Below are 25544 nucleotides of genomic sequence, written 5' to 3'. Positions count from 1 at the left end.
ACGTTTTTAAGAACCACATCCCTACCCGCAAGGGAAGCAATGGGAAGTCCTTTGTAGGAGATGCTGATTTTCCCATATCATCTGAAGCCTGGTGAGACTGGATGGCTGTGGGTTTGGTCAGAGGAGGAGGAGAGAGGTTGGGCAGTTAACCCTGTGTGAGTCCCTGATTTCTCGAGTTTTCCTAAGTGGAAGTTTAATTTTCAGTTGAGCTGGAGGAAGAAGAGCTCTTCATTTGAGAACATGTCCAGATGGGATTTTTTTGCTTCTGACTCTTCTTACCTGGAGCTCAGGTACTGGACCCCGAGTTTCCGCTTTGGTTGGAGGAGGCTTCAGTGAGCAGGTTCTCCCACCCAGATGTTACTGGGCGAAGCCTCTGGTCTCCCAGAAAGCAGACTGGAAGTGTTCCGTGACTTTCGTGGGACAGCTGGTCCACCCAGAACGGGCAGTGTGGTTGGTCTAGCTCCCCTGGCCGCTGTGCTGGGCCATCACAATGGAGGGTGTGGGGGACAGTCTTCACTGTGAGCTAATTTGGAGTCTTTAGGGTACCAACATGAGTCACAGCCCATCCAGGCCCCCTAAGGATGAAGGTAACAACCCTGTGAACACGGCTGGGCGAGACCAGCCGCCTGAGGCATGGCCCCAGCGCTGTGATCCCTGGGCCCCAGCCATGCTGCTGAGGGTCAGTGGCCCAGTTCACCATCGTCCCCCACCCCCAGGGGCAGGACCATGCTCTGCTCAGCAAGGTAGGCGCTGGCCGTTGCAGCGTTTATCCAGCCCTTGTGTTTCCTTTAGGTCTTCGGGGATAACCACCTAGCACTGCGCTGTCCACTGGGTAGCCACCAGCTGCATGTGGCTGTTTAGATTTACATTAACATCAAATAAACTTTAAGATTCAGTCCCCCAGTCACACTGGTCACGTTTCCAGTGCTCAGGGGCCCCCTGTGCCTTAAGTGGCCACCAGTCCTGGACTGCAGTCCCCCCTCGGGGGCGGCTCAGGCCTTTGCCTCTTGCGACCTGCTCTGCTTTGGCCGTGCCACAGCTGCCACGGCTTCTTCCCGTTGTCCTGACAGTAGAGGTCAAACACCATTTGTCCGGCCCTGCCAGCGATTCGGCTCCAGCTCCCGGACTCATCCTGCTCTACCCTGCTGCCCGCTCCATCCCCCAGGCATCTTGGGTTTAGAACCTTAATTTATGCTGTTAGCCCACCATTACAGCCTAAGGAAGTCATGGCCTTCCTTGAGACAGCCTCCTGTGTTCTCTTTGCCCACTTCCGAAGTCAGGCTCAGCTCGGTGCATCTGTGTGTGAGAGACAGAGCGATTCCTCCATCCGGACTGTGAGCTTCTGGTGGCCAGCAGCGTTTTCTTGCAGCGACTTAAACGTATTTGTATGTGCGGAAGCTCAACCTGATGAGGAATTGGGTAAATGCATCCTATACAAACCCAGAGACACCCTTGGAGTCTTGTAAAGACCTCTGTGTATGTGGCCTTCCTCTGGGGTGGGGGGCAGGTGGGGGACGACATGGGCCTAGCCGGCAGCCTGCCGTTATTCTCTGAATGCAGTGGCAGCAAGGCTTTAGGTTCTGAGTCATGTAGCTGTTCCCTGTCCTTGGAAGGCCCCCTTCAAGAGGGGAAGCCCCTTAGCAAGAATTTGATGTGCTGGACACTCCAGAGATGGGCTGTCTTGCGCCCCCTGTTGGTGAACACCCAGGGACCGTCTTCAGCAAAAGTGACCATGTAATGCTGGAATAATGGAAGAAATGTTCAGATTTCTTGGAGAGTGTTTAAAAGCCCACTCAGAACACAGAGTAGGGACTTCCCTGGTGGCCCGCTGGTAAGACTCTGCGCTCCCATTGTAGGGGGCCTGGGTTTGATCCCTGGTCGGGGAACTGGATCCCGCATGCATGCCGCAACTAAGGCCCGGATCATAGAGTAGATCTGGCTTCACTGGCCAGGCCCAAGCCCACACTGGACTTGTAAGGCTCTTGGCCCCCTAAGCTCTTGTTTTAGGGTCGATTTTTTTCCCCCCATCATTAATCACATGCAGCTCTTTTTCCACAATAACCACAGCCAAATTGATTTGATGGAACCAACACTCTTTGTTTTCTTGTTTAGCAAATCTCGCAAAGATCTGCCTTCTTATTTAGCAGAAGGCTCTAGACTGCAGTGACTGCCCTGGTCATCACGCTTGGGAGTGAGACCATTACTTCTCCAGAGGTAAGCCGTTCTGAGAAGCTGCCTGCTCCTCTGGGAGAAGGAAGACGTCTTCTTAGAACCTGGACTGACCCAGGTGAATGCTGCAGCCTGTGGGGCTGTGGCACGTGCCTGCGTTGAGCTCTGTGTGACCACTGGGCAGCCAGCCAGCCTGCATCTATTTCCCAGCAAATGGACCTGCTAAAAATAAGCAGGCAGCCAGATTCAAAATAGCCAGGTCTCCTCCCCACCAGTGCTAGGGCCGGCTCTGCATTCTTCTGCAAGGTTTTTCCTGCGCCTGAGTGTCCTGGGCCTGGGGTGGGAGGCCCTGGGGGAGGAGGCCATCTTCATTAGTGAGCGAGTGTGAAGGCCGTTAGACCTCCAGTGTTAAATGCCACTACAAACCTCTTCAGAGGTTCAGGTTTAAAAAAGAAAAAAAAAAAAAACCACATGCACACAAAACCAGGGCAAAGAGAGCCGCTCATACATGAGTCTGTGCCCAGAGAAGGAAGGTAGCAGTGGGCCTCGTGAGGGCTGCCGCTGTGTGTGTGCGTGAAGGCAGCCCCTTCAGGGTTCAGGGAAGGTGGGTGCATCCTGCACCCCCTGTCCAGGCCTATCAGACCGGGTGGAGCAGGGAAAACGGTGCCTTACCGATGCGCAAGTCTGTCTGAGGGAATTGGCTCAGGTAGGGCCCTTCGAAGTTGAAGGGCCGAGGAAGTGAGGGACTTTCCTTGACTGGTGAGAAGTGGGGCTCCCCGTGAGGTGCCCCCAGGCCGCCGCGCCCTTGGTGAAACCCACTAGCCTCCTGAACCCGCCACCTTTGGGTGGGGTGTCTGCTGATCCCGGTGGCCCCTGGCTCTGTTCTCGGTGGAGCTGGCTTCTGAGGCTATTCACAGCCCCCTGGTTGCTGGGAAAAAGTACACGAGCCCTGTGTTCCCCTTCTTTCTGGGGATCTCATACTTCTTTTCTCAAGCGCCTGGAGCTCTCCCTGTAGGGCGGTTCCTGTCCCTGTGGGCGTGGAGAAGAGGGGCCACTGCTGCTCCCCACGTAGAAGCAGCGGCTCCTGGTGCCCCAGCTCTAGTCCCTGGGGTGAGTGGTGGCCACTGGGATCAGGTGGGACATTCAGGGTCCTGTGGGGTGGCTGACACTGCTTCACGGTGGCAGCATCACCCCCCTTCTCTGAGGCCCTTCTGGCACAACAACGGGGTATTTGTCTGGCTTGGAAATGCAGAAAGTGTCTCCTGAGCTGTCATTAGCTGAGTAGCCTGTTGGGGGGCGGTGGGGGGGCTATAGATGGTGGATCCGGGGGCTTGTGCCTCAGTCTCTTGGGGACCGAGCTCGGCTGGCAGGGTTAGGTGGGCAGGTGGCAGCGGTGTCCCTGGGCTACAGAGCAGCAGGCAGGGAACACGTGTCCTGGCCCCAGGTGTCTGGTTCTGTGCGTTCAATCTGAACTGGGGCTGGGAACGGAACAGATGAGGCCGCAGGGGAGGCCAGGGGCGTGGTGGGCTGTGGTCTGGGTCGCAGTGTGGACCTCGTGGAGTGCAGAACCAGAGCTAGACTGGTGGTTTGTGTTGGGCCTCTGCCTTATTGTAGTGTAGCCAGCTTCTGGGATCCTGGGGGTTGGATGGGGACACCTGCTGGAGAGCAGACCCCTGTGATTGGCTTTTACTTCCAAAGGGGGGGCTTCTTCCAGCTATTTTGAGAAGCAGTTTATGTCTTGGTAGCAACTCCCCCCTTACACACACACACACACACACACACACACACACACACACACACACACACACACCAATGTAAGTCTGTGGCCTTGGGTCCTTGGTGTGTAAAGTGAGGAGACTGCCCCCTATGGGTAGTTAAGACATAGGATTCTTTTTCTTCCTCTCCATCCCATTCCATTTAATCTTTTACCTGAGAACAGAGAATTGCTAGAATACTATGGGAATCACAGCTATAAGCCCTGCTGAAATGGGATTAGAATAATAAGGAATTAGAATATAACTTTACTGACGAGAAGAAAACCTGTGTTCAGACCCCAGCCCCACTTCCTGTGGCACGTGATCTGTTGGGTGGGACTTGATTTCCTGATAAAGGGCCTTATCCTGCGTGTGCCCGTCCCCCATAACCTCTTTTCCTTCTCAGATTTCATTTTATTTATTTATTTATTTTTATGTGAAGGACACTGAACAGAGAGCAAATCTCCATAATCTGCCACCACCTTTTTGCGTGTGTGCGCAGGTTGTTCCAGAACAGTGACTTCCCCAACTTGACTGCACATTGGAAAAAAAAAACAAACCCGATGCCCAGGTCTCACCCTCAGGTTCTGAGGTAATTGTTCTGGGTACCACTGTGAGATTTTAAAAGCTTCCCCAGTGATGCTGGTGGGCAGCCAAGTTGGAGAATCTCTGTTAAAGAAATTTAAAACTCTCTCTTTCCAAAAGGAAAAAGGGAAGACTATCCCTATTTGCAGATAAGGAAAAAAACAAGTTTGGGAAGGTTTGTAGGATACAAGATCAATGTACAAACCTTCCCCTCTTCCACAGCTGAAAGGCTGCCTGGATCCTTCCCAGTTTTTCCATGGGATTATGTGGACATAGACATCACGTACCCACAGTGGTCTACCGCTTTTATTTTCTGTATCATGGCAAGTTTTCCATGTCAGTACAGGAGAATCAGCCTCATTTTCCAAAACTGGTATGACCATGGAGTCTGCGATAGATTGAGCAGCCGTTGCTTTGAGTCTTGTTTCAAATGGTACCCCGGTGAGCACTCTTATATAGACCTCTGCCTGTGGTATTTTTTTAAGGAAAGATTCCAGGTGTGGGATTTTTGGGTCATAGGGTAGGATCATCAAGGTGTTTTGTTTTTTTTTAATTGGGATATAGTTGTTTTAGAGTGTTGTGTTAGTTTCTGCTGTACAGCAAAGAGGAGTCAAGTTCCCTGTGCTATATATAGCAGGTTCTCATTAGTTATCTGTTTTATACATAATAATGTATATATGTCAGTCCCAATTTCCCAATTCATGCCACCCCGCTCCTTTCCCCCCTTGGTGTCCATACATTGGTTCCCTACATCTGTGTCTCAATTTCTGCCTTGCAAACAGATTCATCTGTACCATTTTTCTAGATTCCACATATATGCATTAATATACGATATTTGTTTTTCTCTTTCTGACTTACTTCACTCTGTATGACAGTCTCTAGGTCCACCCACGTCTCTACAAATGACCCAATTTCATTCCTTTTTATGGTTGAGTAATATTCCATTGTATGTATATGTACCACATCTTCTTTATCCATTCATCTGTCGATGGGCATTTAGGTTGCTTCCATGACCTGTAATTAGTGCTGCAGTGAACATTGGGGTGCATGTGTCTTTTTGAATTATGGTTTTCTCAGGGTATATGCCCAGTTGTGGGATTGCTGGGTCATATGGTAATTCTGTTTTTCTATTCTACTGTTCTCCATAGTGGCTGTATCAATTTACATTCCCACCAACAGTGCAAGAGGGTTCCCTTTTCTCCACACCCTCTCCAGCATTTATTGTTTGTAGACTTTTTGGTGATGGCCATTTTGACCGGTGTGAGGTGATACCTCATTGTAGTTTTGATTTGCATTCTCTAATAATTAGTGATGTTGAGCATCTTTTCATGTGCCTCTTGGCCATCTGTATGTCTTCTTTGGAGAAACGTCTATTTAGGTCTTCTGCCCATTTTTTGATTGAGTTATTTGTTGTTTTGATATTGAGCTGCATGAGCTGTTTGTATATTTTGGAGATTAATCCTTTATCCATTGATTCAACCCCCATTCTGAGGGTTGTCTTTTCGTCTTGTTTATGGTTTCCTTTGCTGTGAAAAACTTCTAAGTTTCATTAGGTCCCATTTGTTTATTTTTGTTCTTATTTCCATTACTCGAGGAGGTGGGTCAAAAAATAGGGCCATCAAGTTTTAAGAGGGGTACAAACTTCTCCTTTCCTTGGCCTGTACAATGCCTCGTCTGCACAGACTCATTAAAGTGGGTTCTAGATTTAATGTGGAGTAGAACCTGAGTTCAACCTCGTGGCTGTGTGACCTGGAGTTATTTTAACCTTTAGGATGGTAATGCATATTGCAAACCCGGTGGTTGAGGACTAAGCAATGCAAGGGAAAGCATCTAGTGAGGTTCCGTGTTTGAATTTGAAGCTCTAAGGTAGCATCATTGGAGTTTTGTGCCTGAAGGGATTAATATAGTCTTCTGAGCCCTGGCCATTGTTTAACTCTGCTTTGTATTTTCCAATTCCATTGCTTCATCTTCAGATATTAGCAAGAAGGTTTATTTTTACAGATGAAGGAGTTTCTGGAGATGACCCCTCCCACCCCTCCCCGACCCCCTCACTTTGGAGCAGAACACTTTTCCTAGTCCTTCACAAGCTGTCATGTTGCTCGTGAGTCCTTTGCTGGTCTTGTTAAATGGTCTGGGGTAGAGCTGAGATACTGTATTTAGAGCAGTTTCTCAGGTGATGCTCAGTGCTTCTGGTCCATAAACTGTACTTTGAGAAGCAGAGTCTCCAGGACTTTTTTTTTTTTTTTGTGCAGTGGTTAAACTTTTTTTGCCTCGGTTGAACATTAGAACCACCTGGGGAACTCTGCTCTGGGTTTTCCCGAGAACATTGATACAAGAAAATTAAACATTGATATAAGTAAATAAGAGTTGTTAAAGCATTTACATTCATCTCTGCAACAAAGCACAAACCAAGTTAAGGAGTAATTCACCATATCAGTGGAGGATTTTTGGTTTTAAGAAGACTTACAGTTTTTGCAGACAGAATAAAATTTGCTGTATGGGAGGCAGAGGATACAAGTGTGTATTCTAGAATAAGTTTGTCACATACCTCTAATGAGAGCTAACCTGCTTTACAAGGATTAACACGTATCTCAAGTGATCTTATACCAGCCATCCTTTACAAGGTGTGTCCCCACCTTACAGGTGAAGAAAACAGTTCCCTGTCTCCTTTACGTGTCTCCCGCCTTCCTCTGGGCTCTTATTTCTGCTTACCTGGATCTAACGGACTCTAGGTCTTCAGCTTTCTTTCGCTTAATACTCTTTGTCCTACTCCCAGAATAAGCCAGAGACACAGTTTGGTGTGTGTGCCTTGCAGACCAAAGCTGGTTCTCTGTTGTCTACAGGAAAAAGTCCAGACTCTGCAGCGGGTGCAGGACCCTCATCGAGCCCAGTAAACGACTTGACTCTCAAACATGACCGTATCTCCACGCCACTGTGTGTTTTACTGGTCCCTCGCCTTGGAGTATACCCTATCCTTTTTCTGGGGCAACTGCGTTGTGTCTTCATTGCTGCGTGTGGGCTTTCTCTAGTTGCGGCGAGCGGGGGCTACTCTGTTGTGGTGCGCGGCCTTCTCATTGCAGTGGCTTCCCTTGTTGCGGAGCACAGGCTCTAGGTGTGCTGGCTTCAGTAGTTGCAGCACGTGAGCTCAGTAGTTGTGGTGCACGGGTTTAGTTGCTCCGCGGCATGTGGGATCTTCCCGGACCAGGGATCGAACCTTTGTCCCCTGCATTGGCAGGCAGATTCTTAACCACTGTGCCACCAGGGAAGTCCTCCCCTATCCTTTTAAAAATCTTAACTCATCCTCTGTTCTGACTTTACTGCTGCGTAACTACTATTTCACTGACTCATGATTTTGGGGGTGCACGCGAGGGACATGTACATGTGGATTCCATTGGTATTTTAAAATGCTCCAACACCACCTGGATAGATAAGTGCTCTGGGAGTTTAGAGAACTAAAGCAGTAAACATAACTAGTCCCTTGGGGGAACATAGGGAGAATTTGGCATCAAGAAGTGATGCAAGGGCTTCCCTGGTGGCGCAGTGGTTGAGAGTCTGCCTGCCGATGCAGGGGACGCGGGTTCGTGCCCCGGTCCGGGAGGATCCCACATGCCGCGGAGCGGCTGGGCCCGTGAGCTGTGGCCGCTGAGCCTGCGCATCTGGAGCCTGTGCTCCGCAACGGGAGAGGCCACAACTGTGAGAGGCCCGCGTACCGCAAAAAAAAAAAAAAAAGAAGTGATGCAGGAAGGGATTTGGTTTCAAGAGAAGGCTCAGCTTGTTTCAAGGGAGTGTGCATGGATGAGGGAGCGGAAGTGGGGGGAGGTGTGTCTTCCTGCCCACCCACCTCCAAGGATCACCCAGAGTCTTGGGTGTGCCGAGAGGGAGGGATGCTCCTTGCGGGGTCAGGGAAAGTGGGGGAGCGAAGGCTCTGCCATAACCTGTTTGTCTTTGCTGTGCAGTCACATCAGGATCCTCTTACCTGTCTCTCACAGCATCCCCTTTTCTCTCCTGTTCTCGCAGGTATAGTTACTTCAGGCCTCCAGGATGGCGATCCAGTTCCGCTCACTTTTCCCCTTGGCACTGCCTGGAGTGCTGGCGCTCCTCGGCTGGTGGTGGTTTTTCTCTCGTAAAAAAGAGCACTTCAGCAGCCACAACAAACAGATGGGGGCCAGCGCTGTGAAGCTGAGGGCTGGCCCTGCCACGGAGGACGCGCTTCCCGCGGAGGACCCCTGTCCTGGAGCAGCGGCCCCGCCCCCCGGTGCCGCCCAGCCGCCGGAGAGGGAGCTCCCCACCGCCAGCAAGCCCCCTGTGGAGCCGCCGGCCCTGCTGCGGGCACACCCGGCCTACCGGCGATCAGAGTCCTCGGGCGGCCTTCCCAACACCGCGGACACGAGGTTTCCACCAGGACCATGCAAAGAGGACAGTGCAAGGGTGGAGCTCGCTCTGACGGGTGACGAAGCCAAGTGTGCTCCTCTAGAGTGTCCCCTGCCGTCCCCAAAAGGCGTTCCGTTCCCCCACGAAGCAGCTGAGGTGTGTAATCGAGAGACCGTGATGGGCAGGCCGGCAGGGCGGTGCCAGCAGGGCCAGTCTGCAGCCCCCGCAGAGAAGGTGGACCCTGGGGAGAAGACCAGGGAGATGGGTGGCGCCGAAGGCACAGGTGATGCGGTGACGGGAGAAAACGTGCCGGAAGAAGGTCCCGTGTCCTGGGAGCAGGGCCCCGAGTTGCCGAGCAGCAGAGCCCCCAGCCTGGCTCCCTTGGGAGGAGGGGGAGAGAAGGGGAGCAGCCTGCTGGCGGTGGACGAGGACCCCGTGGGGAAGTTGCTGAGTAGCTTCGTGGAGTCGGCCCACTCGGAGCTGGCAACGCCCGATGAGACACCAGCGCCCCGGGTCAGGGGGAGCAGAGGCTGGGACGGAGACTTCAGCCGGGAGCTGGGCAAGGAAGAGACCTTGGACAGAAACGAGAAGGTCGAGCAGGCTGCCTTCCAGATCATCTCCAAAGTGATCCTGGAGGCCACCGAGGAGGTGCTGAGCACCACGATGGGCAGGATCGCGGGTCGGATGCATCCGGCCTCGGCCGCTCAGCTCCAAGGGCCGAAGGAGGAGAGCTGCGCCCGAGCCCACCAGAGAGCTGCCCTGGGCCAGGATGCCGCGGAGCCTGCTCTGGCCACAGCGGAGGCAGCCACGGGCCCGGTGGACGCCGCCTTCCCCTCCGCAGACCTGCCGGCAGAGGATCTGCCCCCACCAAAGACGTACGTGAGCTGCCTGACCAGCCCCCTGTCCAGCCCCACCAAGGACAGGAAGCCAAAGAACTCCGCGCACCACGTCTCCCTGGCCCCCTGCCCTCCACCGGCTGCCTCCCTTGGAGAGTCACTGGACGAGGCAAGCATCCTGGCAGAAGATGCCGCTTGTGTCACCTGCGTGTCCAGCAACGGCCAGGGTGTCCCCTCCGTGGCCTCCTCTGGGCAGTGCTCAGATTCTGTCAGCACTTCGGGGCTCGAAGACTCTTGTACAGAGACCACCTCCAGCCCCAGGGACAAGGCTGCCACCCCGCTGCTGCCAGAAAGTACTGTGCCCTTCAGCAACGGGGTGCTGAAAGGGGAGCTGTCGGACCTGGGGGCTGAGGATGGATGGACCGTGGGTGCGGAAGCAGATCATTCGGGAGGTAGGAGGGCCTGGGGTGTCCCTCAGAGGACCAGGGGGTCTCCCTTTATTTGGTCGGGAAAGGCAGCCGGCCTGCCTCTGCTCCTTGTGCAAGTAATGACGCTCTCCAATGCTGTGTCCCAGCCGGCCTGCAGAAAGTCGGGGTACAGCATAGAGCTGGTGGGTAACTGAGAAGTTAAGCTGCCCTGAACCCCAAAGCCACGGGAACTGTAACTTGGTTCGTCAGCCAGGGACCCTTCCCAGTCCTTCCGAAGGAACCAGCTCAAAGTTGGGTTCACCCATTAACCTGAGTGTGTCTCTCTCTTAAACGCTAACCTCGTAGTAGCTTTTTTTCTAAAAAGGAGAGGCCTCCTCAGCTTTAATTCCCTTGAGTACCAAGGATGGGTAAGCTTTTTTTTATGGTTTATTTCCTTTTAATCATGTGCTTGTTCCCATGTCTCCGCCTGCTTTCCTTCTCCAGAAGCTCTTTCGGGGTAAGTGCCCAGAGAATGGCCACAGCCTTGAATCCTTGCAGGAGGCTCATGCCTCCCTGCGTGTTGCTGTCACCTATTCCTTCGCAGAGAACCTCAGCCATTTCCTTTCTGTGCAGCTGCAGTTCCACCCCCGGGAAAGGGGCACTTTGGTAACGAAGTGTCCACTGGGTTTTTCGAGTGCTGACCCCAGCGTAGACAGGTCAGCAGCTCCTGTCCCCGGTTTTGCAGCTTCCCTGGGGTATTTTCATTGATCTCACGGAAAGAGGCCATGGATTCCCTCTGTGGGTATCCAGCTTGCTTGTCCTGGAGCCACTCCCTACCGTCGCGGCTCCTGGAAGGTCGGGACTCTTGGGAATAATACTGCTTTCGGCAGCATCTGGTGTGTACCACACGCTACAAGTTGTCACCTGTAAGATGCTATTGTTAAGACGCTGCTGTTCTGTGTGTACCTCCAAAAGAAAAAAGAAACGCTGCTGCTCACGAGTGCAGGAAGCCAGAGACCGTAAGATGCACCCAACTTCAGGGGTTTTAAAATTGTTTTAAAGCATCTTAAAATGGGTGAAAATCTTTTAGGAATAAAGGAGTTTCCCTTTGCCTCTTGCCCCTCAGCCTCACCATGCTGACTCCAGTTTGATTGTAGTAGCTACTCAGATGTGTCCAGGCTGCAGGGGAGAGAGTGGTGAGCGGGGAGGCGTGGGCATGGCAGGTGGGAGCGTGGTGGAGCCACCCACTGAGCACTGGCTATGCCCGGCTCCAGGCTCGAGCCTTCCAGCATTCTCCCTCAGTAGCCCTGCCTTGGGCGCGAGGAAGTCGAAGCTTAGAGTGGCCCAGGGACCACCCAGCTGAGTGGAGCCGGCCTTGCCGGAGTTCCTGGTGTGGTTGGAGCTGCCTCTAGGTGTCACTGGGGTGACAGGCGCGTCCTGTTCCGTCGGGCAGCGGCTGGGGGCCGTGTATGAGCCGAGCCCCCCGTCAGCCACCTCTGGTCCTAGCAGGTCGGCTAAGCAGGCTTCTCTCCGAAGGGGTGGTGTTCCCTGCGTGAAGCGCGTCTGGGCCCCCGGGGCTGAAGGAGTCGCTTCACGGGGACTCGTCCTTAGCTGGCAGCAGCGCCTGCCGCCCCGGCATCCAGGTAGCATGTGGATTGCTCGGCAGGGGCCTGTGTCCGTCAGGGTTTGGAGAAACGGTGTGGGAAATAACCTAGTTAGTAGACGCTGAGGAACGACCTCCTTCTGGCAGTTGAGCCTTCCATATTGAAGCCAGAGCCACTTCTCTGAAGCTGGTGTGGCCCCCGTTTTCTGAGATGGGCCCCTTGGCACACCCCGCGCGGGAGTGGAGCAGCCCCTGTCGGAGCCAGTCCCGCTTCCCGCTCTCTCCTCTCGGGACCGGGACCGAACTTGCACTCCGGTTTTGAGCGGGGGTCGAAGACCCACCCTGGGCCCAGAAGAGCACTCAGAGGGGCGGCACGAGTCAGGCCTAAGCGGAGGGGAGGGGGGCCTCCTTCCGTCACCTTCTCTGGCGGGGCCCTGTCCGGGATAAGGGCCGTGGAGAACTCTCTCTAGCTCTGCTTGGCGGAAGGCCACCGCCTGTGTGCCCAGGCCTGGGGCCTTGGGGACCAGGGGCCCTTCGTCTGAGGGGCTGCGTAGTTGGAAGGGTGCGGACCAGCTGTGACGGGTTGGTCTCCATGGGGACCTACTTCCAGCTGCTGAGACCGTGGGACCTGCTGGCCCCCCTCCCCCCCGTGGGCCCCCCTTCCTGGGCCAGCGTCGCTCTCTTCGTAGTTCACCACTTGTCTCTGCTCCAGCAGCTGTGCTGGGCGCGGCTGCCAATTCAGCAAGTGGGACTGTAAGTGACAGGCTAAAATTAGGTGTCTCTACACCCCCAGGCCTCCTTTCATTGGGGGCTGTTCTGAGCCTTCTAGACTGTGAGTTGACAGTCACCTGCCAAGTTTGAGGGAGGGGGCAAGGGGCGGGGGCCTCCTGGGATGCGAGTTGGAAGTTGGAGGTTATTAACTGCTCTGGCTGGTGTCTGTGTGTCTGTGCGTGTTGCAGGTTCGGACGGGAACAGCATGGATTCGGTGGACAGCTGCTGTGGCCTCAGGAAGCCTGACGGTTTCCAAAATGCCCAGGCAGGCTCCCATCCCAAGAAGGTCGACCTCACCGTCTGGGAGATCGAGGTGCCTAAGGTAAGGGCTGCGAGCTCTCGGTGCCCCCAGGCGCAGCGTCATCGGGCTGGGGTCAGGGGTCTGAGGGAGGGGCCGTAAACCGGAAGAAGCCCCCAGGGAGCCAGAGGCTGAAGGGATGGGAGCGCTCCACTTTGCCAGGATCCAGAGAGCTTCCTGCAGAGTGGAATCCCTCCGGCTGCCTTCAGGAGCATGCTCTTCACACTCGCAGGCCTGCTCCCCTCCTCTGGGGCTTTTCTTGTGGGCCTGGGACTCAGATCTGTTTGGAGATGGCAGCAAGACCGGACTGAGGGCAGGGGCTGGCCGGGAGTCCCCTCACTGCTCTTCTCATGCTCTCCAACGCAAAGTGTGTTTTATGATTGAGCACAGCATAAACTCGTATCTTAGAGGGCTCGAGAAGTATAGCAGTGTAGGAAGAAAATAAAAATCAGGCTCTAATTCCACCCCCGAGAGTGACTGGGAAGACTTTTATTTCCTTCTCATCTTGCACCCTGTGGTTTTTAAACAAAACTAAGATTATGTTGCTCTAATTAATGCTTTTAAATATTTAACAATTCAGCTTTCTGAGTTATTCTTTGAAAATGTAATTTTAACTGCATTATGCATTGTGTGAATGTCAATTTACTTCACCAGTCCCCCAGTTCCAGGGTGCTTAAGTGGTTTCTAGCTTCTTTTCTAACTTACATCTTACTAGCTTGATCTTGATGTCTGTCTCTGGGGCTCAGAAATAATTGGCCGACTGCATTCTCCTGAGGCTCTTAGGCTCCCACCGAGGTGGAGACTTGGATTGGTTTGAACTCGGGGTCTAGGGGGCTTGCTCTGCCCTGCGGTTCTGGCTCCCTGAGTTCTTTCTTCCCCTGGTCACCCTGATGGCAGTCCTACCCTCTTCTCCTTCAGTGGTTGCAAAGGGCACACCCAGGCAGCTCTGGGTGAGGAGTGACCATGTCCCTAGCGGCTCCTCAGGGTGGGGTCGTTGGGGAATGTTTCAGGGCTCGTCTTAACGTTGTGGCTAAGTTTGGAGCCCAAGGGCTCTTTCATAGACTTTTATTTTCAAATCGAGCCTCTTTTTCGGACCTGAGCAGACTTGGAGGAGTGGACGACTTGTAAATCAAACTTTGTGCTAGTGAAACATCTCACAGTGTGGATCTGGGAGGAGAAAATACTGCCTCTGCAGCTTCTGAATATGGGCCCCACTGTCGGGGATGAAATGGAAACTGCCCAGGCCTGGAGCCATACTGCCTAGTTCAGCTGCGTAGTCGCTGTGTGAGCTTGGGCGAGTTACTTAACCCCTCTGGGTTTGTTCCCTCAACTGCAAAATGGTGATAAACGCATGCTGTTTGCTTCATACATTTACTCTGAGTAAATGTAAGTGCTTAGAACGGTGCCTGGCAAGTGAGTGCTGACGTGTTAACAGATATTATGTTCGAGCCTGACCTGGTATAAAACAAAGGCAGGTCTTGGGGATGCAGGGAGTTGATTTCTCACTGAGTTCTCGTCTTTCCTTCTCTCTGGAAGCACCTAGTTGGGCGGCTGATTGGCAAGCAGGGACGGTATGTGAGTTTTCTGAAGCAGACGTCTGGTGCCAAGATCTACATCTCGAGCCTTCCGTACACCCAGAACGTCCAGATCTGCCACATAGAAGGTCAGTGGCGGCTGCTGCCCTGTGTTGAGTTTTCTTACCTGAAGTGTAAGTAACTTGAAGCGTTTGAGTCCCGGTTGCTCCCCTTTTGGGATTTAAGTCTCTGAGTGGAAAGCCCTGCTCCTCACCCTAGGTGAAGGGAGTGGGGCTTCCCTTTACCCTCCTTTCCACTTCTGGTGCTTGAAAGAGACTCGGGTCCCCCCTGAGTCTGGTCTTCTGGTCAGGAGAGGTGTGGGCACTCAGGGGCAGGCCAGGGGTCCTGGGTTGATGGTCGACGAAGGCTGGGCCTCCCTGGCTGCTAGGCTCCTGTTACCGTGAGTGTAGTCACAACAGTAGAGGTCTCGTTTGAAAGGTCAGCAGGCGGCAAGCTTCTTAGATGCCTTTCATCCGGAGGCGAGGCCTGGCATTCTGGCACATGAGAGATGTACCCGAACTCTAGGAAAAGTCCCGTGCAGTGGGGGGTGTGCCTGAGTGCCCTTCTGCTGTCTGTCTTACCCCTGTGGCTGTGTCCTGCTTCCCACACCCCACTTAGGCTCTCAGCATCATGTGGACAAGGCCCTGAGCTTGATTGGGAAGAAGTTCAAGGAACTGAACCTCACCAACATCTACGCTCCCCCACTGCCTTCGCTGGCCCTGCCTTCTCTCCCAATGACTTCCTGGGTGAGCATGCCTCTGGGGGCCGGGGCTGCCTGTGCCCCTTTCCCCCAGCCTCCCCCGAACAGGAGACTCCCAAGAGCGTGGGCCAGGAAGGCCGGGAGCACACTGATGCCCGTGCCCTCTCACCTCTGCGCTCCACTGGTCAGTTCTGCTTCTAGCCTGTGCTCTCTGGATCGGGTTGAGGGCCGGAGTGCTGGTCGGAAGCCACAGGCCTCTCGGTCCCTGCTGCTCGGAAGGACCACTCTCCCCTGGCTCTGCCGCCTGGGCACCCTTCGTGTTTTCAGGGCGTTTGCCTAGAGAGGATTACAGTCTGTCCAGACTGGGTGTGTGCAGGCTGGCTCGGGACTCCTTAAAGCTGGTGCTGTGTCCTGGATCACCTCTGAGACCTGGTTGGGACCCACCGTTTTGGGCTCGAACGGGCTCTTACTGTGTCGTTGTTCCTTCCTCCTAGTTGAGCCAGGTCCAGCGGTGGCCCTGGCGAAGGCTCCCCTTCGCCTTCCTGCCTCACGGGAGGTTCCTGGGTCATAAAGGAGAAGAACCCCTGCCTCCGCCCCCACCCCGGAAGCCCCGGCAGGGGGGTAGCGGGCGCGTCGGGGGCCTGCGTGCTGGGGCTGCAGGCTCTCTGGGGCCTGTCATCCTTCCCTGCTGTGTGCCCCCAGCCCTGTTGAGCCCCGTCTCACCGGGAGTAGAGCTGTAGGGTTCTGAAGGCCGAGAACGCTGCATTTCACAGGCGGAGTGAATGTGCAGCTCCAAGCTGGATTTCGTTTAGGGGAGGGTGTCTTCCTCCCTCCAAAGACCCTTGTGCTTTGCGGGGAGAGGTGAATGTCCCTTTCCTTTCCCATGGGTATCTGGGAGTGGGCTGAACCCCACTCCGTGCTCCACTTCTGAATCATAGGGTTTTTCCCACCAGGTTCGACCACAGACCCACTCTTTTTTTCAGTAAGTGAGTGGTTGGTGAGGCTTCCTGCCCTTGTGCTCTGTGGCTGGGTGGGACTGGAGAGGTGCCTCAGCCAGCAGCACTGAGAGGACGGGGGCAGGAGCGGGGGGAGGCACAGAATTCTCAGCCAGAGGCTTTTTGTGGCCACCTGGCTGGGAGGTGGAGTAGATGCCCTACTGTGTCCATCCAGCGCACCTGGATGTTGCCTTAGTATCAGGGAAACTAGTGCCTTAAGGACAGTTTTTTTTTTTTTTTTTTTTTTTTTGAGAGACCAGTCTTGGCCTCTTCTAGGGTCTTTAGCATGGGACCTCGCACCGAGCAAACCTACATTCCAAATCCCAGAGTGGGAATGAGTTGGGAGGATGTCTGTGGAGAGTCAAGAAGAACAAATGACTCGGACTGTGCAGACCTTGACAGTGGACCTGACCTCAGGCCTCTGCTTGCTGGTAGAAAGGCAGAGCAGAGAGATGCTGTCAAACCAGAGCTCCTGGGGTCAGCTGCAGGTCCCAGTGAGCTGGCTGAGGGGTCCGAGGGCTGGTCTACCTCTTATTCTTGTTCTCAGTGGCCACCTCATTCCTGTTTGCCTTCCCTGGGTCTTACAGACTCTTGAAGAGGCGAGGGAGGGAAGTTGTGCCCAGGCCAGTGGGAGGTGGGACGTTGCATCCACAGCTGGCTCCTGGGAGCCTCTCTGCCCAGCTGAGCTGAGGCTGCCTCTAGTGGTTACTTGTGGTATTGCAGGGCAAGGGCCACAGTGGAGCCAAACACTGCACGGCTAAAATAGTTCTCCTTGAACCTCTGTCAGCCTCTGGGTGCCATGTTGCTTTGGGTAGTCATGCCTTTTTCAAAGATGTGCCAGTTCAGACACTTCCCCTGGGGCCTCAGTGCTCATCCCAGACATGAGAAGAGTTGCTGCCGTGCTCACCACCCCTCTCCTCTGCAGCTCATGCTCCCGGATGGCATCACTGTGGAGGTGATCGTGGTCAACCAGGTCAATGCCGGGCACCTGTTTGTGCAGCAGCACACACACCCTACCTTCCATGCGCTGCGCAGCCTGGACCAGCAGATGTACCTCTGCTACTCTCAGCCTGGAATCCCCACCTTGCCCACCCCAGTGGAAAGTAAGTGCTGCCCTGGGGGTCAGAGGGGAACCTGGGCTCTGGCCAGGCTTGGGGAGAAGCTTTGGGGGTCTCCTGTTGTTCTGCCCTTGGTCTTGACCGAGAGGAGGCTGTTTTGGACCCTTCATGGGAGCAGCATCCCTGGGTTCTTGCTGTTGGCATGGAGTGTGCTGGGCTGAGTTTCCTGGCTAGCCCAATATGGCGTTTCCATCGGCTGACGGAGGAAAGGGGTCAGAGTAGAGTGTTGGCACCAGCTCTGCTACTTACCTGTTGAGTGGGGCTGATCTAGGAATTGCAGTTGGCTACTGTGTGTGTTAAACATGCACAGTACCTGATGCAGATGCAGGTCCCACAGAAGATCCCCAAGTGCAGCAAGTCCTGTGGTGGGTTGGGTCATCTCTAGTGGACAGGTGAGAGAGTCAGTGACGTGCCCAGGTGGTCCCTGCGCAGGAGCTGTTACCTTTGTTGCCCTCGTTAGCGGGAGGGAATCGAACGTTGAAACGTGTCTCTAACCCACCCCATCAGGGACTCCTAACCTGGAGCCCCCAGAGGGCTTTAAGGCGTGAGGAAAACCTTTGAAATTTCGGTAGCATTTTTTATGGGTTTTCTTTTAGAGGAATAAGGATTTCACTTTTGTCAGATTCTCTGATGTTGCTTCAGCCCAGAAGTAAAGAGCAAACTGGAGGCCAGGAGGTGACTACGTCAGGGGCTGCCTTTAAGGGTTAGGACACGGCGTGGCCAGCTGTGTCACAGACCCCTCCCCCCCGTGCTGCGCCAGGGTGTGGTTGGTGACGCTGGGGGGCACTTGCTCTCTGGCCTGGTTGGCTGTCCCGGGCATTAGTGCTCTCAGTGCCTTCCTGAAGCAAAGGCCAGAAGAAGTGGGGTTTAGGCCTGGCAGCCTTCTGACGAGCCCTGCATCTGAGCTGTCGTGGGCCAGAGCAGGTGCTAGCAACCAGCCATTGAGTCTGCACTTGGAGGCTCTCGACGTTTTTCTGGGACATTCCCTTAAAGAGTAGAAGGCAGAGTTGCTGGTCCATTCCCTGAATTTTTGAGTTTACTTGGTTTATTCCAGTTAATCTGTGTCTACCTCTGGCTTCAGTGAGTCTCAGAGTAAACAGATGTGGATGAACACTTTCTGGTCTGGGTAGCTTTTTGGGCGGCGCAGATGTGAGGCGGGCCGAGTCCGTCCCTTGGGGGATGCTTGCTGTCGCCCTGCCCTGCGCCGGGCCTTTGCACATGCTCTCGTCCTGCCCTGCAGTAACGGTCATCTGCGCTGCCCCTGGCGTGGACGGTGCCTGGTGGCGAGCCCAGGTGGTGGCCTCCTACGAAGAGACCAATGAAGTCGAGATTCGCTACGTTGACTACGGTGGATACAAGAGAGTGAAAGTAGGCGTGCTCCGGCAGATCCGGTGAGTCGGGAGTGGTTTCTGCAGAGCTGGAGCCTGGGACGTGGGTTGACTCTTCCCTGCTGCTGCCTACTCTGTTTTAGCAGAGTATGATATAAACAAACTCCATGCTCGCCTCAGCCAGACGGAGCTAGAAAGGCCCGTCTGGTAGAAGAATTCCCCCAAGTGTCATTAGGCAAAAGTGAGGCGGCTTCTCTTGGGGAGCGGGGTGCGGGCAGCGCCTCTGAGGCCAGGCCTGTGGCAGGGCGAGCTGGGCGCTGTGGCCTGCTGCCTGTCGTGTGTACCTCTGTGTGGCTTCACCCTGGGTTGTGGGGGTCACGGCGCTAAGCAGAAGGCGAACGTCAGCCCAGAGTGAGTCAGCCGTGAAGTCCGTGTTCAGCTTGTGCCTTTCTTGCCTTTCTAGGTCTGACTTTGTGACCCTGCCGTTCCAGGGAGCAGAGGTCCTTCTGGACAGCGTGATGCCCCTGTCAGGTAACGGGGGGCCTGTGGCTCGGGGGGGTGCAGGCAGGTGTTGAAAGTAGGTCTTCCTCTTTGAGACCCTCGTTCTCACCTACAGGGCTTAAGCGCAAACAGTTTGCTGCCACTCTTCCGATGGAATAGGTCTGGGCGGAAGCCTGAGAACTCGCATTTCTAACGAGTTCTGCAGCGATGCCAGTACTGCTGGTCCATGGACCACCCTTTCAGGTCCACTGTTCTAGACTCTGCCCAGGCCTCCAGCTTTGAGAGGCTTCCGGCTTCCAACAGAGGCACCTGCCAGAACGTGGCTCATAAGACGTTCCCAGACCTTAATCCTGCCCCTCCCGTCCTCACTGCCTCTCGCCTTGGGTATGTCCTTGTACAAGGACGTGACCTGTATAACCTGACAAAGAATGTGGTCTGCGTGCCCTGCCCACGTAGAGTCACTGCCTGAATTGGGCTGTGTGGCCAGCTGCCTCGATCTGAATTCCACCTACATCGCTCTGGGAGCTGGTTGACCTTTGGCCACTGGCCTGTGTCTCCGTGCTGTCGCCTGTAAAGCGTGTTCTTGATTCGGTGTGAGAACACATGCAACGTGCTCAGTCCACATGGCCCCCACATAAGTGGCGGCGGTGGTGGTGGTATTTCCGCTGAAGGCAGAGTTTCTGTCCCTTTGCCCTCCGTCCCCCAGCGGTTGGCATGCAGCAGGCACCCCGAGTGTACCCACTTGGAGCCCTGGGGAGGCTTGGGGCTCTGAACATGGCGTAGGTGTGGCTACGCCCCATGGAGTTCTTAAGTCCACGGGAGTGTGTGCAGTCTTCTGCTTGGAAAACACCTGCAAGCTGTGTGAGTGACGAGTGCCTCGCCTCAGTGAGAGTCTAAATGCTGCTTTTCCTTCTAAAGACGATGACCACTTCTCACCTGAGGCGGATGCAGCTATGAGTGAGATGACAGGCAACGCAGCACTGCTGGCTCAGGTGTGTGGCTGGGGGCGGGGCAGGGGGCAGGCCGGACAGGGTCTGTCTCAGGAGCCTCCTCCCTGGCATCTGCAGTCCCTCCCGGCCTCGCCTAACTCTCTGGGCTTCTTGGGAACTGACTTTTCGGTGCCTGCTTTCCTGTGCCTCACACCCCGGGTTGGCCAGCAGTCTTTAAGGAGAGGTGCATGGGGTAGCTTTTAAACATGGTGTGGAGGGTTTGGTTTTTGTTTTGTTTTTTTCAGGTGACGAGGTATAGTCCAACTGGCCTTCCTCTGATTCAGCTCTGGAGTGTCATTGGAGATGAAGTGAGTTCTGTCTTTCTTTCCCTTTTAACGCCCAGAGACGCTGTTGGTGGCCACAGTTGGGAGTAATGCTAGTGTCATCTTAGTGGGTAGAGGCCGGAGGTGCTGCTAAACATCCTACAGTGCACGTGACAGTCCCCACAGCGGAATGTCCGTGAGCCTTCCTGGACCTTGTCCGTTTGGGTTTTCTCCTTCATCTCCTGGTACTAAAGCCTAGATTTCCTCAGCCTATTGGAAAGGCTGTTTGCATGCCGACAGAACCTGTAAGTGAATCAATCCCCTGTTGGCCCAGAAGATGAATCAAATTTCCACCCCATGACTCAGGCGCCTGCTGTGAGGGGGGAACCCACGCTGGCTTGGGAAGTGGTCCCTGGTGCCGTGGCCATGCTCTCCAGAGACCTTTCTCTCCTAGGTGGTGTTGATAAACCGGTCGCTGGTGGAGCGAGGACTTGCTCAGTGGGTGGACAGCTATTACTCGAGCCTCTGACCCCCTCCCCACGCCGCTTCTGGAGTCTTTTTTGCACTGTTGAAGTTGGGCTTGGTACTCAAGGCAAAGACTTTACATCAGAATTACAAACATTTGTCCTCCCCTGAAAGTCCTTTCTTTCTGTACTGTAGTCATGTTGAGATGTTTCGTCTCTGAGACAAGGAAAGAACTGTGGGTTCTTTTCAAAGCCATAGGATGGCACGTAACAAGCCAGTTGGCTAAACCTGGTTGCAAGCTGTTTATTTAAAACAAAAGTGGAAGGAGAACTGTCTCAACTAGGTTGTCCTGCCCCCCTCCATTCCGTTCCTCCATTACTCCTATTTCCTCCGCTACCCAGACCCAAGCCCCTGTGGCAGACAGGCCAGGGGAGGTGTTGCTTGCTTGTGGGGAAGGGTTTCTTTTACCTTCAGAGTCTATCTTCAGGGAGCAAGACACGAACTGACTGATGGGCATCAATCACTTGTACAGCTTACAAATGAATTTATGATATTTAACCGTTTTTTATAAATTCCGTCTAGGTCTCTAAGAAGGCAGACTTTTTAATGCATCTGTAAATACAAAGCAATCATACCTCCAGCCTCGGTCAGTGGGAGAGGGGGGAACTGTTGTCTTGCCAATCCTGTTGTAATTTGTAACCATTTTCTATTTGTGCAAACTCTGTAAATATGTTTAAAAAAATGTAATTATTTTGTACAAGATACACTGGAGAACAAAGGGAACCCACGATTTTTCCACATCCCATGTTGTCTGTGAGCAGAAGTTACTTGTGCCGGCTACCGCTGCCCGTCCCAGCTCCCATCGCATCCTGCATACCTGACAGGGTGACTGTATGGTATAGGTGTGATCCGGGGATTTTTGTTTTTGTTTATTTTCTGTACAAATTTGTTTAAAAAAAAAGAAAAGAAAAAAAAGCAGCTCATTGAATTACCTTGCAGTGGTGTGTGTTTGATTCTTTTTTAGACTGCATTCAGCACTGTGCAGTTTAAATAACTTAAGCTTATATAAATCTCAAATTGTATACCTTGTAACTTTGAGTCCATTTTTTTCCATGGTGAAAAAGGGGAGTGAAGGATGGTTGTAAGTGTGATGGGCTGTAGGGTCCCAACTAAACTAGGAGACCCATGGCTCCTTTGAAGACAGTTTAGCCGGAAATCTCCGTCTGGTATTTTCCCTGCCTTTGCCCCACACGGTGGCAGCCAAGCTTCCTCTGGCTTCCCCCAGTGATGGTCTCAAATAGCCAGGCTTGAGTTTAAAGCACTGGTTTCCCAAATTCTTTGTGCATTCCTGATAGATCTGTGAAGTTATTTAAGGTACTGTAGTGCTAAGAATGATATAAAAAAAATACATTTACATGGTGAGAGCAGAGCTAAGTCTTGATCCAGGGGCCCCTCCTCTTAAAGGTAGGTCCAGGCCTCTGTGCCTCTGGGCTTGCCCACCCCTCCAGGGGTCTCTGGGGAGCTGAGATAGCCCTGGGGTCCTTCACACTGAAGGCATCCTCCTGCAGAGCTGCAGCCACTCTCCCAAGCTGTGGGGACCAAGTGGTTAAAATAAAAGCCTCAGTTTCCCTCATCTGTGGGATCAGATAATGGTACCAACCTCGTAAGGCAATGAAATGAAATGGAAGTGTTGGGTTGGCCAAAAAGTTCGTCTGGGTCTTTTTCTGTAGGGTGTTACGGGAAGACCCGAATGAACTTTCTGGCCAACCCGATATCTCCGCTTGCACAGAGCTTGGCCCACTGCCAGCTCCCATGTGGTCTTACCTGCCAACAGCCCTAAGTCCCAACGGCAGTTGGGTGTGACTTCGGCCAAGGCGGATTATACTCAGGTCTCAGCTTTGTTCCCTACAGTTTGCATCACTGGAGCAGGAAAGGGTGTATGGGAGCCTTCAAGCTAGTTTGAGGAGGGTTCACAAAGCTGGGTGTGTGGGTTTGGTCTCTATCTTTGCGAGCCATGGAGGGGTTTTGAAGGTGGGAACCACGTGATTCTGGTGCAGGAAGGAGGATGGGCGAGGTGAAGGAGCAGAGACCAAAGCCAGGGTGGTCCAGCCGAGACAGGCTTCCTCTGGCGTGGCTCTTGGTCTGACAAATGACGGGGTCAGGGTCCTTGGCTAAGGCCCCAGGACCGGGGAGGGGAGGCCGTGGGGATGCGGAGGTGGGCTGTGCTTGGTGTCTCGGGTTTTAACCTTCAGGGGTGGAATATTGGAGGGAAAGTGAGTTGGAAGTTGCTGAAAGGCATGTGCTCTTCGGATGAACACTTCTTAGATTGCTGTGGGCCTTTGATTAATTGCCAGAGTTCTGAAGAAGTTGAGTTTGACCATTTTGCCAGTAATCTTGTTGCTTTTACAGAGGAGCGGGTTTCCGGTTTTACAGAGGTGCTTATTCCACCCGGCCAGACGGCGACCCTCCGGGCGAGTACCTTTTTGATATGTTCTTTGAATTACCTGTGGGCCATTAGGGGCCAGCTGAGGGGTGAACTTGACCTCTTGGGAGAAGCCAGGGCTGGAGAAGGGTGTAAGGGAGAGGGGGTGGCTGAGCACAGGAGCTAGAGCATCCAGCCTGTTCTCGTTGCAGGTGTTTGTGTGCCCTGTAGCCCCTCTCTGGTCCTTGGAGCCCTGCTGGGTACGGGAGGAGTGACCAGACCTCGTGGGGTGTCAGCGTGGAGGCTGGGTTCTGGGGTTACTGCTGCACCTTGTACAGCTTAGAGGTGGCACCTAACCACTGCAAGCTGAAGATCGAACAAGGTTTAGCTGGAGAACTTCCTGTCAGACGCCGTGCTTTTTTACAGGTAATACTTATTAGTCCTCATGACGACCCAGCGAGGCAGGGCCTGATGCCACAGGTAGAAGATTGAGACTAGACCAGTTTGCGGATGGAGTGGAGCTGAGACTCAAAGCCAGGTTCTCAGCCACGACTGCTTTGCAACAGCATGAGGATCATGCCTCGTGCCGTTTCCCCGAACACACACCGCAGTGGCTAACGGACCAGCCCACAGGAAAGCTGTGGGACTGAGAACTGGAAAAACTGGCAGGAGAGATCCATCATTTTGCCTATTTTTATGTGAACAAGTCCAGGAGAAACTTGGCAGCATCTAGGCCAGAGAGTGAACATTTTTAACTCTATGATGATCAGAAAGTAAGACTAAGAGTCCGTGAACAGGTCCACATAAAGGATGTGGACAGAAAATTGAAAACCCAGGCCCGTTTCAGGACCAGTGCCGTCCAGTAGACATAGTTTAAATTTTTAGGAGCCTCAGTAAAAAGGAAAAAGCAGGTGAAATTAATAATAGTTTAACCCATTTTTTCATCATGTAATGGACTTTAGAAATACTGAGATATTTTACAGTGTTTTTATACTGAGTTTGGAATCCCACGTGTGTATTTTACACTCCAGCCTGTGGGTTCAGACTCACAGTAGCACAGGTGCTCCACAGCTACAGGTGGCTGGAGGCTGCCAGTCTGTACAGCTCAGGACTGGACTCTTCCATTGGTCACCATCACACCAGTACTAGCAGCCTCATGGATATGTTCTTACTCAAAAAGTTCTAGGGCTTCCCTGGTGGCACAGTGATTGAGAGTCCACCTGCCGATGCAGGGGACACATGTTCGTGCCCCGGTTCAGGAAGATCCCCCATGCCGCGGAGCGGCTGGGCCCGTGAGCCATGGCCGCTGAGCCTGTGCGTCGGAGCCTGTGCTCCGCAACAGGAGAGGCCACAACAGTGAGAGGCCTGTGTACCGCAAAAAAAAAAAAAGTTCTAGATTCTTTTTTGCATTTATTTCTCCAGACGAACTTTAGAATGATTTTTGGGGGGAGGGGATCATGGAAAACGTTCTATCACATTTGAAAATAACGCATATTGTTGGTTTGGTATAAAGTGTTATGTACTCTATCAAATTCAACTTGTAAATTATTTAAATCTTCTTTTTTGCTGTCTCCCTCCACCACCACCACCCCTTTTTTTTTGCCTATACTATCTGTCCATTTCTAAGAAAAGTACATTAAAGGATTGTATATTGGTATTATCATGTTTTCCTGTTTTTCCTCGACAGCTTCTTTTTATAAGTTGGTTGAAGCTTAGTTTTAAAAAGCTCGTGGGAATTCCCAGGTGATCCAGTGGTTAGGATTCTGGGCTTTCACTGCTGTAACCCGGGTTTAATCCCTAGTCAGGGAACTGAGATCCTGCAAGCCACGTGGTGCGGCCAAAAAATAAAATGTCTTCCTGTTTGGTTCTTCTTGTTTTGAACTTATATTCAAAACAAAAGCATCTTTTCTCTATCACTTTACAGGAGGTAGGTGGTTTGTAAACAGCACATTGCTAGAATTTTTTTTTTTTTTGGCGAAATCTGGAAAGTCAATATAACTTGTTGATTGTGATCTGTTGCAATATTATTTGTCATTTATTTGTCCTATTATGTTTTCTAACTGGCTCTTTTTTTGCTTTCATCATTATTTGTCAAGTTTTCCCTGTAGTAAGTTGGCATTCAGCATCTTGATTCTATGTTATCAGTGGATTTCAGTTATCCACTTTCTCCCTGAATAAGAAGAAACTCAGCAGAATGTCAGATTTTTGCCTTTCCTACAAGTGCATGCGCGCGCGCGCGCACACACACACACACACACACACACACACACACTGTCTCCTGGGTTTTGTTGAAATCATCTAGAATTCAGTTCAGGATTACAAACTTCTCACATATGCCTCTATCTCAGGAATCTTTAAATGGTGATATTGAACTTCAGTCACGTTATCAAGAAAG

General features: G+C 53.0%; 1 protein-coding gene across 2 annotated transcripts in view; it reads left to right on the top strand.

Annotated features, from left to right (window-relative positions):
- Positions 1-24753, top strand: part of AKAP1 (A-kinase anchoring protein 1) — a 35531-nt gene extending 10778 nt beyond the window's left edge. For both annotated transcript variants that reach the window (XM_060290873.1, XM_030881649.2), the window contains exons 2-11: positions 8526-10167; positions 12685-12818; positions 14331-14457; positions 14987-15114; positions 16989-17166; positions 18422-18572; positions 18973-19040; positions 19929-20002; positions 20245-20307; positions 20717-24753. In XM_060290873.1, the coding sequence (XP_060146856.1) occupies positions 8550-10167; positions 12685-12818; positions 14331-14457; positions 14987-15114; positions 16989-17166; positions 18422-18572; positions 18973-19040; positions 19929-20002; positions 20245-20307; positions 20717-20791 (2616 nt within the window). In that variant the 5' untranslated portion in view covers positions 8526-8549 and the 3' untranslated portion in view covers positions 20792-24753. The remainder of the gene's footprint in view (positions 1-8525; positions 10168-12684; positions 12819-14330; positions 14458-14986; positions 15115-16988; positions 17167-18421; positions 18573-18972; positions 19041-19928; positions 20003-20244; positions 20308-20716) is intronic.
- The last annotated feature ends 791 nt before the right edge of the window (positions 24754-25544 follow it).

This window comes from Globicephala melas, chromosome 20 (assembly GCF_963455315.2).
Source record: "Globicephala melas chromosome 20, mGloMel1.2, whole genome shotgun sequence".
In the NCBI taxonomy this organism is placed as follows: Eukaryota; Metazoa; Chordata; class Mammalia; order Artiodactyla; family Delphinidae; genus Globicephala; species Globicephala melas.
This window is presented reverse-complemented; position numbering and strand designations above follow the sequence as displayed.